This window comes from Sardina pilchardus, chromosome 2 (genome assembly GCF_963854185.1).
Source record: "Sardina pilchardus chromosome 2, fSarPil1.1, whole genome shotgun sequence".
NCBI classification, from domain to species: Eukaryota; Metazoa; Chordata; class Actinopteri; order Clupeiformes; family Clupeidae; genus Sardina; species Sardina pilchardus.
Window position 1 is genome coordinate 13,103,257 of NC_084995.1, and position 14,535 is coordinate 13,117,791.

At 45.4% G+C, this 14,535-nt stretch overlaps 1 protein-coding gene across 2 annotated transcripts; it reads right to left on the reverse strand.

Moving 5' to 3' along the window:
* Positions 1-321: 321 nt before the first annotated feature.
* LOC134063647 (activin receptor type-2B-like) lies at positions 322-14,144 on the reverse strand. Of its 2 annotated transcripts, XM_062519277.1 has the most exons (12): positions 13,927-14,144; positions 13,700-13,804; positions 12,299-12,506; positions 9,846-9,955; positions 8,659-8,810; positions 5,343-5,486; positions 5,042-5,185; positions 4,641-4,786; positions 3,454-3,568; positions 2,859-2,997; positions 2,624-2,754; positions 322-2,283 (listed from the first exon to the last, which is right to left on the reverse strand). In XM_062519277.1, exons 2-12 carry the CDS (start codon positions 13,749-13,751, stop codon positions 2,083-2,085), a joined length of 1,542 nt encoding a protein of 513 aa, XP_062375261.1. In that variant the 5' UTR covers positions 13,752-13,804; positions 13,927-14,144; the 3' UTR covers positions 322-2,082. The 2 variants fall into 2 exon arrangements, with proteins under 2 accessions (XP_062375261.1, XP_062375269.1); XM_062519285.1 differs by having other exon boundaries at positions 13,700-14,144.
* Between the last annotated feature and the right edge of the window lie 391 nt (positions 14,145-14,535).

Consider the following 14,535-nt stretch of genomic DNA (forward strand, 5'->3'; position numbering starts at 1 on the left):
TGTATTGACAGCGCATCTCTCTAAGGAGTGTCTGTCCCTTTGCTGTGAGACGACTGTAATCCTGAGAGGGGAAGCCCCCGGCCTGTGAAGAGGCATCCCGCCTGCGTCCTGAGAGAAGAGGTGCCAGTGCACACTGCCCCCTGGCTTTGGGGCCGTTTCTACTCCACACACACACACACACACACACACACACACACACACACACACACACACACACACACACACACACACACACACACACACACACACACACACACACACACACACACACACACACACACACACACACACACACACACACACACACACACACACACACACACACACACACACACACACACACACACACACAAACAGAGTAAACACAGTAGAAAAGTGATATTTCATTTCAATTGTCAGAGGTACCGTCTTAGTAAAAAAGCTGCCAGCTAGGGGAGAGTCCATGAGGAGAGATCAGCGGGATCACTGTGGCCAGACCTGCCCCTGCTAGGGCACAGTATTGCATCAGACACACAGTGTGTGGGTGTGGGTGTTTGTGTGTGTGTGTGTGTGTGTGTGTGTGTGTGTGTGTGTGTGTGTGTGTGTGTGTGTGTGTGTGTGTGCACAAGAGACAAACGACGTCTCAGTATAATTATGTATATTTATGTGAGCCTTACGTATGGGGTAGGTCAATGGGTCAATGCTGTATTGCTGATAACAGACAAATAGATCTGGAAACGAATATACAGACACACACACACACACACACACACACCTCTGTATGTGCACAGAGGATCCATGACATCTGAGGCAGACCTGAGATTTTTCTTTTAGACCCTGACTGCTTAGCCCTGCCCAGCCCTTCCCCATCATGTGCCTGATTGGCTCTGTCTCCTCCATCGGCCCCTCCCACTCCAACCCTTCACCCAATCAGCTGCAGTTCAGTGATGTGGCCAGCAGGGCCAAGCCTTTCACCATTGTACCACAGAGAGGCCTCCATAAGTCCAGTAACTCATGGAACACACTCCCCTCAAGACCTGCTCACACCCCCACCATCTTCTCCTGCACGCCTCGTTAAGCAATTACCACACTCAAAACGAGGCAAATTAAAGAGTCAGTCTGCAGACTCTGGAGACTGAGGAGGAGTGAACATTTCATGAAAGAATAATAATAATAAAAAAAGGATCTGAATATGTAAAATATTTCAAATCATCCCTGACAAAAGAAAAGAGATCCGACTAGGTGAGAGAGAGGGAGGGAGAGAACAAAGAGGAGCGAGGGGGGGCTCACAATGCATTATGGGTAACAGTCTTCTCTAATCATCTAGAACGCCATAATCGCCATGGTAATTTTTGGAGCGTCTGTGCAGACAGGAATACGGCAGGAGTGGAGGTACACGCGTCAAAACAATCAACACCAACAAAAACATCAACAGCATCACTGGATAGAGATAGAGAGAGAGAGAGAGAGAGAGAGAGAGAGAGAGAGAGAATGTTGGGAACATGAGGTAACACAGTAGTTTGAGTCCCTTTCTCAGCCTTTGTGCTCAGTCAGAGAAAGATGACAGATATGAGGTATTGTGCGTCCATCTCCCGCTCTCTCTCAGCACCAACGTCACACTCACAGCATGGTCAACCCGCGAGAGAGGACAAAAAACAAGAAATGTGAGGTAATCTTTCTGAGGTAAAAAAAAAGTCATCCAGAGAAAAACTTGTGGAGAAAGAAAGTTGAGGTAATGTAGTTGAATCTCTCTCTCTCTCTCTCTCGTTCTCTCTATGATTCAGAGTCAGAGGATGGTCACCAAGAGCGGAGAATGACGGGAGAAAGAGATGAGGTAATACGGGAGTCTCTCCCTCTCTGTGCTGTAGTGAGCCTGAGTTGCATCCAGCACACAGATAAAACAAAACATGAGACAGAAAAAAAATAAAACCTGAAAAAAAAACCTAAAACGTGAGGTAAAATAGCAGCCATTTTCTTCCAAAAATAAAAAGGGGAGAGTTTTCACTGAGATGGGAACAGACGAGAGCCCTGTCTCTCTCTCTCTCTCTCTCTCTCTCTCTCCTTCACTCTGCCTCTTAAGAGGTCAAGTGAGCGCTCGTCCGTTCAGGTGCTGGCCTCTTTGAGCGGAATGTCCAGGTTGGCCATTGAGGTGACCACGGAGAGCAAGTAGTCGGAGGTGGTGGTGTTGCTGCCTGTCGCTCGGGAGAGCTGGGCAATGCGCTCTTCCACGCAACCGGCCGAGAGCCGCGCCTCCGCATCGTGGTCCCAGCACTCCTCCACCGTCTCACACAGCTGCGCCAGGCCCTGAGGCAGGAAGTGACAAGGGACAGGAGACACAGGATGTGACACGGGACAGGAGACACAGGAAGTGACACGGGACAGGAGACACAGGAAGTGACATGGGACAGGAGACACAGGAAGTGACATGGGACAGGAGACACGGGAAGTGACATGGGACATTGTGACATAGGACGTGACAATGGGACAAGGTGAGTGACAGAACATTTAGGTGTAGGGTGGTGACGAGGAGGGGATAAAACATAAAATGGTAAAGAAATTACTGGAAATTACAGAACCTGCAGAACAATATATAAAAGATGTATAGGACACATTACGCAATACAATACAACGAGCAGCTCCGGACCTGGTGTTTGAGCCAGCAGTCCCTGAAGAGGGGCCTCAGCTTCTTATGGACCACCACCTCCTGCAGGTCATCCAGAGACGGGTGCTGACCCAGGTGCTCCTCAAACGGCAGCGTGTACTCCTCCACAGGGCCTACACACACACACACACACACACACACACACAGGTAAAGATGGATGCAATACACACAATACAAACAAATGTGTTGACTTTTAAACCCCATATGTCACACTCACCATCGGTGGCGGTGCAGCGAGAGATGACCTCCCAGATGACCAGGCCCAGGGCGTACATGTCGATGCGCAGGAAGGCGTCCCTCTGGAAGTTAATGGCCCCCTCCAACACCTCAGGGGCCATGTAGCGCCGCGTGCCCACCTGAGACAGGAAGAGGAGGAGAATACAGACATCCGCTATATGCAACCACGGACATATACTTTATGGCCTGTGCAGACTACACCATTTCAGCCTGATTTTGCCACGATTGTGTTGTGGCCGACACATTTCCATTGTCGTGTCCGATTATGAGAAGTTGGGATTTGGGAACGACGCCCGAAGGAGGAAGCGTCTTGTAATGTGACATATTCAACGACCCACAATTTGTTGTCGCGACATTATTTGTGGGCTAATAATCAAGAATTATGATTTATATGCTTAAGAGAAAACAAACCAACTAAACTATAAGTGAGTAGCTCAATATTTTGCTACATCCACTTTCAGATTTATTGCAAATAGCTACATTTGGCCTTGGAAAGGTCCGCACTCCCTAAGAATTTCTATCCCATCAGCGACACAAGGAAAAATACAATGCCAACTCAAACAACTGGCGTTTACCTGTCCATGTGTGTCTCCGGGTGGTCTCCCTGGCTCAAAGCGGACCGCGAGCCCAAAGTCACAAATCACTGCTGTGAGGTCAGTCTTCAGCAGCACGTTCTTGCTCTTGAAGTCCCTGCAACAATACGCACCCTACATAAGACAACAGGCCTCGGTGTGCGTGTGGGCTCAACCTGTCTGTATTGCATGTCCTGTGTGTGTGTGTGTGTGTGTGTGTGTGTGTGTGTGTGTGCGTGTACCTGTGTGCTATGGCTGGTTTGGGCTCATCCTGTCTGTATTGCATGTCCTGTGTGTGTGTGTGTGTGTGTATGTGTGTGTGTACCTGTGTGCTATGGCTGGTTTGGGCTCATCCTGTCTGTAGGGCATGTCCTGTGTGTGTGTGTGTGTGTGTGTGTGTGTGTACCTGTGTGCTATGGCTGGTTTGGGCTCATCCTGTCTGTAGGGCATGTCCTGTGTGTGTGTGTGTGTGTGTGTGTGTGTGTGTGTGTGTACCTGTGTGCTATGGCTGGTTTGGGCTCATCCTGTCTGTAGGGCATGTCCTGTGTGTGTGTGTGTGTGTGTGTGTGTGTGTGTGTGTGTACCTGTGTGCTATGGCTGGTTTGGGCTCATCCTGTCTGTAGGGCATGTCCTGTGTGTGTGTGTGTGTGTGTGTGTGTGTGTGTGTGTGTACCTGTGTGCTATGGCTGGTTTGGGCTCATCCTGTCTGTAGGGCATGTCCTGTGTGTGTGTGTGTGTGTGTGTGTGTGTGTGTGTGTGTACCTGTGTGCTATGGCTGGTTTGGGCTCATCCTGTCTGTAGGGCATGTCCTGTGTGTGTGTGTGTGTGTGTGTGTGTGTGTGTGTGTGTGTGTGTGTGTGTGTGTGTGTACCTGTGTGCTATGGCTGGTTTGGGCTCATCCTGTCTGTAGGGCATGTCCTGTGTGTGTGTGTGTGTGTGTGTGTGTGTGTGTACCTGTGTGCTATGGCTGGTTTGGGCTCATCCTGTCTGTAGGGCATGTCCTGTGTGTGTGTGTGTGTGTGTGTGTGTGTGTGTGTGTGTGTGTGTGTGTGTGTGTGTGTGTGTGTGTGTGTGTGTGTGTACCTGTGTGCTATGGCTGGTTTGGGCTCATCCTGTCTGTAGGGCATGTCCTGTGTGTGTGTGTGTGTGTGTGTGTGTGTGTGTGTGTGTGTGTGTGTGTGTGTGTGTACCTGTGTGCTATGGCTGGTTTGGGCTCATCCTGTCTGTAGGGCATGTCCTCGTGTAGGTAGGCCAAGCCTCTGCACATGCTCTCACAGATCAAACACAGATCCGCCCAGCTCACAGCATTTCCCTTCAGATGGTCCATCAGAGAGCCCTAAACGCACACACATAAATACATGAGTGAAAGCTTGGATGCACTGGAGTAAACAACACGTTTCAGATTTGAGAACACCTTTTTTTTTTGCTTTTCTTCATGTTTTTTTTTTTATCATGTTTTTGTGCATTGTTGACTTTCTCAAATACTACGGTTATAATAAGCTTAACTTGAGACGGAAAGACTTCAAGACACAAGTTTTTAAACGTTTCTGGGTCTGGGGAACACACACACATACAGTGACAGAACTCTCACCCTTTCGTGGAACTCGGTGATGAGCCAGAGTTCCATCTGCAGGTTGGTTCCGCGCTTCTCCGCGGCGATGAAGTGGAGCAGGTTCTCGTGGCCCATGCCAGGGGTCAGGAAGATGTCCCGCTCGTTCTGCCATGACTGCTTGTCCTGGACACACACAAAGAAATTAATATTAAGAGCCATTTGCAATGTGCACTGGTGTTAGGGGGTACATTATTTAGACATTTGTTCATTCCAATCCTCTGGGACAAGACAAACAAAAGCACACACACACACACATACACACACACACACGTCCCCCTACCTGAATGGGGAAAATTTTGACGGCCACATGCTCGCTCATGAGCTGGGCTTTCCACACACAGCCAAAGCGCCCCCTGGCTTTGATCTCCAGCAACTGCAGTGGCTTCAGGCTGTCAAGTGGCGAGGTAGATTGGGGACCAGGATCCTATGAGCAGGGCAGAGGGGAGAGGCGAGAGGACAAGACAGGAAATGAGCAGAGAAGAGGATAGGAGAAGAGAGGAGAGAGGATAGGAGAAAAGAAAGGATACAGGAGAGGGGAGAAAGGATAGAGGAGAGGGGAGAGGAGATAGGAGAAAAGGGGATAGAGATGGGGGAGAGAGGATAGGAGAAGAGATGATAGAGGAGTGGGGAGAGAGGATAGGAGGAAAGAATTACTTCAGAATTACTTAGCAGCAAATATTCTAACCAAATACAATAAATCCAAATCCAATGTGACGTTTACTTTGATGAGTTGATGCATCGTTTTATCATCCGATCCGATTACACTCTGAGTGCTAACAGGCTAAACTGAATGTACTGTGTACTGAATGTGTCTTATGGTTTGGAGCATTGAAACATTGCTATCTTACATTTATCCCAACCATACTAGGCTACTGAAATCTTTAAATCTTAAATTCATTTACTCATGCCATGATTGGTAGGCTGTTTATTGACAACGCTGATGGTGTAGCCTCTGTGAGGATATTAATGTAGCCAGCTAGTCTTTTTTGTGCCAGAACTGACTACATACAGTTTACACTTCTCACAAAAAGTTGGGGATATCTGGCTTTTGGGTAGCCTAGAAATCTAGACGCCCCTAGCGGCAGCAAATGTAATTTGGCTGGCGGGGCAGTCTAGGCACGATCCATTGAGCCAGGGAGCTGAGAACCCCCAGCACCAGCGTTCCAATCACAGTGTGTATAGAGTCGGTGGGTGGGCTTAACATAATGGTGACTGACATGCGACCAGAAGTTGCGACGGTAACTCATCCTGTTATTTGAAAACAAGAAGATGATTCGTTTAGCGTTATCCTATTGCGTGGAGAGGGAAGGTTACGCATCCTGCTACTTGAAAACAAGAAGATGATTCGTTTAGCGTTATCCTATTGCGGGGAGGGAATTTGAAAGACAACTGTTTATCCCACCCCTCCGATTGCGCCCTGTCTACGGTGAGTGTCCAGACCCTACATCTTGATGTGGGTCTGGCTCGTCAGGCTAGCTTTTGGGTGAAATTTATGGAAAATGTAAAAAGTAGGGCTGGGACTCGATTAAAAAAAATAATCTAATTAATTAGAGGCTTTGTAATTAATTAATCGAAATTAATCGCATTTTAATTGTATATAAATATATGACCTGAGAACAGTGAGAAGTATTTTTTTTTCACATGGATTTTTAGTATAGCCTACTATTGGATAATGACTGAATACATAGGCCTAAGCTTAAGCAACAAAAATATTGTTTATTAATAAGTCCAACAGACCAGTGCAATTTTTGCCATAAAGTGTAGCAATACCATATTTAGAAATAGTACATGTTCAGAAATTCATGTAGCCTATAGATAGGTAGACCTTCTGTAAACTATAATACTGTGATATCCTGTTAATTGTGTCACCTGTTACCTTGAGTTGAGTTCATGAAATTGTTGTGTCCCTTTAAGGGGAACTGGGGGGCGGAGTTTACGTGTGTGCGTGTGTGCTTGTATGCGGTTCTGAGTGTGAAGTTTCTTTTAGGTCTATGAAAGTTGGACATGGAATTAGGTGCGGTGGATTACTGTTATAAGCGTGAGTTGTGGCTGTAACAGCAACTCGGTTGCTATTTGTTTAATAAATAAAGCTCAGAGGTTTCCCTCAAGTGTCTGGAGGAGGCCTATCACAATACTTTGTCCACGCTAGCAGCTAGCTGCTTTATGTTTTGCACTGAGGTGATACCTGCGGTGATACGTCCTTGTTGCATAGGTTGCACACAACCATGCTCTTATCTACGCTTCCATCCGTTCGTTTTTTGTAACAACATTTCCCATCCACGGGGCCAACCAACGCGGTCACATCAGCTTCTTTGTTCATGTTCACTGTGCCACTGTGGTTTGTTTTGTCTGAACCGAACTCATGCGCGTTACTTGGTGCTCCAGTATAATCGGTCCGTCTGAAACTCATCCAGTGAGAAACGTTCCGCGGTGCAAAAATAAATAGGCATACGATTAAAATGCGTCAATTTTTTTAACGCATTAATTTTTGTGTAATTAATTAATCGTAATTAACGCGCTAAAGTCCCGGCCCTAGTAAAAAGTTCAAGCTACAGTGGTATTATATGAAGGCAGGCCATTTAAATAGAAGCATGCAATATTAGTGATTTCCTCATCTCAAACAATTCATTGAAACAAAACAACACATTTGAACCGAAAACCACATATCCCTGACCTTTTGTGAGTAGTGTAGGTATGTATACGAATATTACATGGCAAAATACTTGTATGACCTAGGCTAAAGCGCGTAGCTCGGTTCATGCGGTTGACTCTTCAATCTAGTAGCCAGCCCCGTCTGGAATGGGAAATATTTTCATTTTGGACTGTACCACTCATGTTAAACGCCATCAGTCGTTCTTACATAACAACACCTTTAAATATCACAATACCAATATCTAAACGATACCACTGCTATGAAGTTCCGTGTTACTACTGGATAGGGGTACGGTGGGGGTTCAGTATCAGGACAAAATGTTTTTTAATGTTCAAAATGGAACTGAACCTGTTGTTATGCCTAGTCTCTCACAAAATGTTAGCCTAGAAATCTAGATGCCCCAGGGTAGTCAAGCAACTCTCCGTTGACTTGGAAGTTGGAAATGTGAAACGACGATGGGGCCAATCACATCGTGTACAGAGTCGGTGGGCAGGCATAACATAATGATGACTGACGCGCGACCATTAGTTGCGACCGTTAACCTTGATTTCCCCCATCCTGCTACTGCAGATGATTGGTTGTAGCCCTATCCTATAGCGTGGGGAGGGAGTTTGAAAGACAACCGTTTATCCCACTCCACTGATTGAGCCCTACCTATGATGAGTTCCCAGACCTTACATCTTGATGAAGGTCTGGCCCATCATGCTAACAAATTGTAACTTTGGCATGAAAATATATAAGAAGTCCTCACTTTTTTCTTTTTTTTTTTTAAATTTTACCTCAGCCTATCAACACTAGTGGACAGCACTCATAACAGGCCTATCCTCCATGGTAGGCCTACAGCACCAACAAAAAGGGATTCCAACGTAATCACAGCTAAGCTGTCTGGTGATAAAAGTGGTAGAAAGGCATCCTGTGGTCCCACAGTGGCGTGACGGCTCACCTCGCTGAGGTCCACGTGTCCGTAGGGGGGCTTGCGCTGGCGGTACAGCCAGGCCCCCAACAGCAGCAGCAGGCAGAGCAGACACAGCGGCAGCAGGGAGTACACCAGCACACTCAGCACCGAGGGAGGGGGCGGGGGAGGCCGGATCTTCACTGCAAGTCGGAGAGAAATACATTATTAGTCACACAAAAACACACTACACCACTGTCAGGATTGACTGACAAGGGCAGATAATCGAGACACACACACACAGTATGCTCCCAGTTCAATGGTAGGTTACAACATTTCGACCACTCGCCTTCGTCAGGTATAGATGTTGTAACCTACCAATAAACTAAGAGCATAGAAGACGGTGTGTTGATATCCTTTCTTTTGTCAACGTTTGTGCCCGTATCCAGCACCTCCAGGATTTGTAGGCTATAGATCTGCTGGGTATGGTCTACTGTTCTACTGTCTGCTGGGTACTATCTACTGTCTGCTGGGTATGGTCAAAGTCTTTTTAAAGCAAGTCACGTCACTCGGCAGCCATATTGGCCATGGGGTCGGGCAATGATTGGAGCAACGGCACTGGAAGAGGCGGGACATGTGCTAACCGGTGTAAACACCCGCCATCTTTGCGTTACGAAGTTACCCCATGCATTTCAATGGGCGATTTTTCCAGTGCAGTGTCTCCTCTTATATAAGTGTCTCTGGTATGGTCTACTGTCTGTTGGGTATGGTCTACTATTCTACTGTCTGCTGGGTATGGTCTACTGTTCTACTGTCTACTGGGTCTTGTTTGTTGTTCATTGTCTGTCCTTCATGTTATTTTTGCCTGAGAGTTGTACCAAGACAAATTCCTATCAACGTGTTGACATGGCAATACATTTATTGAATTGAATTGAATTTTATTAGATGGCATACGTCAACAATGCACATCCGTATGCGCCAACACCTTACTGTCTATGGGCAACACTTACCGGCGGCAATCAGAGACACCTGTCTGATTTCAAATCAGAGACCCCCGTTTCTCCACTGTCCTCCAGTGATTTACCACTTGATTGTCCCCCGTTTCTCCACTGGCCTCCAGTGATTTACCACTTGATTGTCCCCACCAAGATGGCAGCGCTATTTACGTGAGCTTTCTAATATCTATGGACACAGAGCCCAGCTTGGGTCTAACTGCAGAGTTAAGTGATGGGTGTTACCTGCGGGAGCAATGGCCTCTGGCAAGTGAGTGAACTTCTCATTGCAGTAGTTTCCCTCGCAGCAGCAGAAGAACACTTGGGGGTTCTCCTCCGTGGCCACGCATTCCTGCCTGCACATCAACAGCCAATCACACAGTCAGTACAACAGCCAATCACAAGGTCAGTACAGCAGACAATCACACACTTAGTACAACAGACAATCAAACAGTCAGTACAACAGACAATAACAGATACCCCTTTTCCACCAACACAGCTCTGGTACTGGTTCGGAGTCAGTGTCTGTGCCAGTTCAGTGTTGGTTCTACATGCCCACTTTCGTAGAACCAACTCGCTTTTCCATGGACTGGGAGCTAGAGAGGAGCCAGGTTGTGTATCCTAGTCACTCCATAGGCAGAGGATCCTGAACATTAAGCTTATCCTAAACATGAGCACGAGCACGAGGCAAACACGAGCAAACGGTTGGCAAACTGAATAATAATATGCAAGCATAAGCTAAAGTTAGCCTACACAATGTTAAAGCTTACAAATAAAATGTTATGTTGGTCAGAGGCTTTTTTGACAAGGCAAGTAAATTAATTAAACATTTGTATCCCAATTCAACCAGCTGAAATGGAGACATAGTGGTGGAGAAACTTCTTACGAATTATCATCAACTCTGAGCACAAAAACCGTATCCATTTGTGGCGTAAAACTGGACTTTTCTTAAATGTTTTGGTCAGAATATGTATTTATTGCAGTCTCTAGAAAAACTAGCATGGTAGCCAACATGAACTCTTGATTAGCACCCGTTGTTATGGTTATGGCTGTGCTGCTGTTCTGTTGCTAGGGGCTTTCAAAGCACCATGAAAAACCCGCTCTCATTTTGAGTTGGAACCTGTTTTCTTTTCCCAGAGCCAGGTTATTTTGTGTGGACAAGCAAAGAACCGGTTCGAGACTGGGCACTGACTCCAAACCAGCACCAGAACTGCCCTGGTGGAAAATGGGTAGCAAAGAGTGAAACAGCCAATCGCAGGCAGCGAGTGCAACATATCTTGCCCTGGACAAAAGTATCTGCTCAGAGTCATAAACATTTATGCTTTAGTATGACTCCATAAACCTCGCACTGTTCTCAGACACATAGGCTCTGCCTAATGACTCATAAGCACAATAGCCTCTTATTATTACACAAGTAAAGATGCACACGTTTGTTACCAATTTTAAGACATCAAAACCGAATAGTTATAATAATTCACAGAGTTGCAGAATAGACCACTCCATGACAAAGGAATAAGGAAATATTTCTATTTTATCTAAACCTTTCTTTTCTTTTCTTTTTACATTTTGGAATCAAAATGAGGAATCAGTAGGCAAAGGAATCAACAAGCAGAACCTGAAATCAATACAATTTGAAACACACACACACACTTAAAGGTATACTATGCAGGATTGGCTATTTCATCGCCGGTTTCGCTTTCACTTTTCATTTTCGCTCGTTTTATGCTTGCATATTTCTCTGCAGAGCTTCCCCTACAGCTTTAGGGTGTATATTTTACAAAACTCCTCAACCGGTCAGTCTGCCGTGCCTTTTCATGAGACTTTACATGACACTTCCTGGAGTAGAGCATGGGTGCGTGCCCGAGGTCTCCTGAAGTTGCAAGCGTGGTTCTACCGATGCAGACCACTAGATCGGCCAAAAAAACACTGTTCGACCGGTAATGACTCATTTAATTAACAGTATGGAACGAATTGATTAACTGAAAAACGTTGCATAGTATACCTTTAAACAGTCAAAAAACAACTGCACTAATTCCAACCGACTAATTCCAATCGACCACCTTGTTGGTAGCGGTTGAGGTATAATACCATAACGCTAGAAGGACAAGACCACTTTGACACAAGTCTTCAGCCTGTGGTGCTCCAACAAAACAAATCTCTGTCCAATAAACCACAAAAACAGTTTTCTGATCAGAAAAAGTGTGCAAGCTGTATTGCAATCAGAAGATATGAGAACATATTTTTATATTCATCACTGGTTTATGTCCTGATGTTTGCTATGTGTTCTTACATATATGAGAAGACTGTTTAAATGTTCCTGTACCAGCACTGTCCCTGTATATGTCTGTGTGTGATTATGTGTTTAGAAATAAGAGGGAATATTATGTTTTTTTCAGTGTTTCACTGTTCTGCATGGGTGCATCCCCTGCATTAGTAGCTATCTGCTCCGGATTGCCAACTTGTCACTTATCAGGGTCTGATTCAGCATGGTCTGGGTAAGATGGGATGACCAACGCCGTCTTCCGTCAGCCTGGAAAGATACTTAAACCCTAACTATTTCCCTGTCTAGTTAAAGCACCATTGGTCTGACTGGGTCTCCATTCAGCTGTGGAATCAAAATTACCATAAGAGGTCTATAACCTGTCGCAGCAGTTGTGTGATCAGTAAAAGTGTGCTCTGAGTAGTAAGGGCTCTGGTACCTGTCATAGCAGTTGAAGTCGTCGAGCCAGCAGCCCTTTTTAACGAGGCGGATGGTTCCGGAGGAGTTGAGCCAGGAGGCGTAGCAGTGCAGCCGCTTGTCCTTCTCACCCTCGCAGCGTTCCAGCCCGCTCTGATTGGTTCGTTCCGTCCGCCAGTTATCATTGTAGAACACACACTCCCGAGTCTCCACTTCCCCCTGACTGAGCCCTGCAGGAGAACAGACAGCAATAAGTTAAGCAAACAGACTGAAAGACAGAAAGAACTCTTTTCCAAGACAGTATGACGTGAAATGGCACAGTGTACCCATGTAAACTATTGTACACGTGAGTGTGTACTGTACTGAGTGTGCGTCCCACTAAGATAATAGGTCACTTTCATTAATATTTTATCACAAATAATGATCATTGCTGACAAACTGTAAGTACAGTTTTACTCTAATCCACAAAGAGCCCCCCCCTCTCTCTCTAACCGATGCACACAAAGTTGGCATAGGGTAATAATTCTGACAAAAATATGTTCTTATCTTTTCCAGGGGTGAAACAAAAACAAATGCCAAAATAAGGCAACATGCCATCTTTTGCTCTACCACCTCAAAAAGTAGGCTTTGTTTTTAATCAAGGCCTAGCTGCTATATGCTGTGCAACACTAAATTCGAAATGAAAGTTGAGATGGTACGTCTCCGGCTGTAATCAAGCTCATCTCAACTGAAATGAGAAGAGTTCAACCATTACCACGGTCAGTTTCTCCTACTAATATTATTGACTTACCTAGAATAAGACGTTATAGGCAGAACTTTACAAAAGCCTTTGTGCCAAAACACTGATCCATCCATTGAATCAACCAACAGTTGTCGCATTTAGGATGATAGCTGGTTCTCAATACAATGTTACACACCATGCTAATTGAATGACTGAGGTAACTGACTGAATAACGGTTACCGTTAAGGTTTAGAAAAAAACAAGAATGAATCAAGAGGAGAGAAACCATAACTCACTGATGTCTTAGGTCCCACACAACAGTAAACTACGAATCTAAGTGCTGAAATGATAACGTCATGCATGCCCAATTCAACAGAGGAGATAACAATGAGGTGGGTGGGTTGTTGGCCAGCTATCCTGGCTAGCTTGTTGTTTAACGTTAGCTAGACTCAAGCTAACAGGCATCTAAATGTAAGTCCGACTTAGTTATAGTAATGCCTGCTATTGTATGTAATAATGCAGAGGCGCAAATAATGTAATATCTGGTTTGTTGTCATTCTTAATATACCGTTACGTTTCATATTACACTTCGCAAACCATACAAATTATTCTCGCAGAGCCCTCTGTTGACTCCATGGCCACCAGCAAGCTGATGTTGGATGCCAGGAACAAATCACTTCCAATGCTATAAGCTAAACTTACCTGTGCAGAAAGTTCCCCAAATGAGTGCAAAAGTCAGCCAGGGATCACACATATTCCTTCAGTGAGTGCGACGCGTGGCAGCTTGCTTTCCTTCAGTCGGGTTTCCTTTGCAAACATTTAAAGAGGTGGTTAGCCCCTACGCTCGAGCTAAACAGGGGACCCAGCGGGCCTCCGGCTGTGACTGTGCTAAGCTAGCTATGCTAATAGCTAACTGTTGGATAACTTACAGCGAGTTTATCAATAGCCACTGGTCCAAACAATTGCACTGCTTGAGCTGCTGGAGCAATTCAAAAAGCAACGATTTGACAAGAACACCTGAGATTGCATGTCTACGACAACGAAGTTGATCTTTCACTGAAAAACGACGCCAACTTGTCGCGCACCTATTTCCCCCGTTATCTATATGTTAAAAACATACCGGGCAACCATTCCCTAGGTGCCACACGAGTAGTTGGCTCTGTTCAAAATGGCTCCACCTCCACAGACAACAACAGTAGTAAACTACGGAGGAAACCCGGATGTTTGAATACAAAGAGGGGTAATGTTGTCAAGGTTTTTTTTCCCTCTTATATCCCTCGCTCTTGGGTTAACATTGATTGGTAATGCTTTTTGTCAAGACCCATGGTTGTTGACAATATTTCGCAGATAATAATAATAATAAAAAACATGTCAAATAAATCACTGCACAATCAAAAATGTAGACTAATAATGCGTTCTAACTTATTTTCAAATTATATTAAGCTCTGAAAGTTAATTTGAGTCGTTAAGAACCCTGATGTTGCCTAGAATTATCTGCAGCTAGCCTACAAAGTCCATGTATAAATTGTTGATGCTTC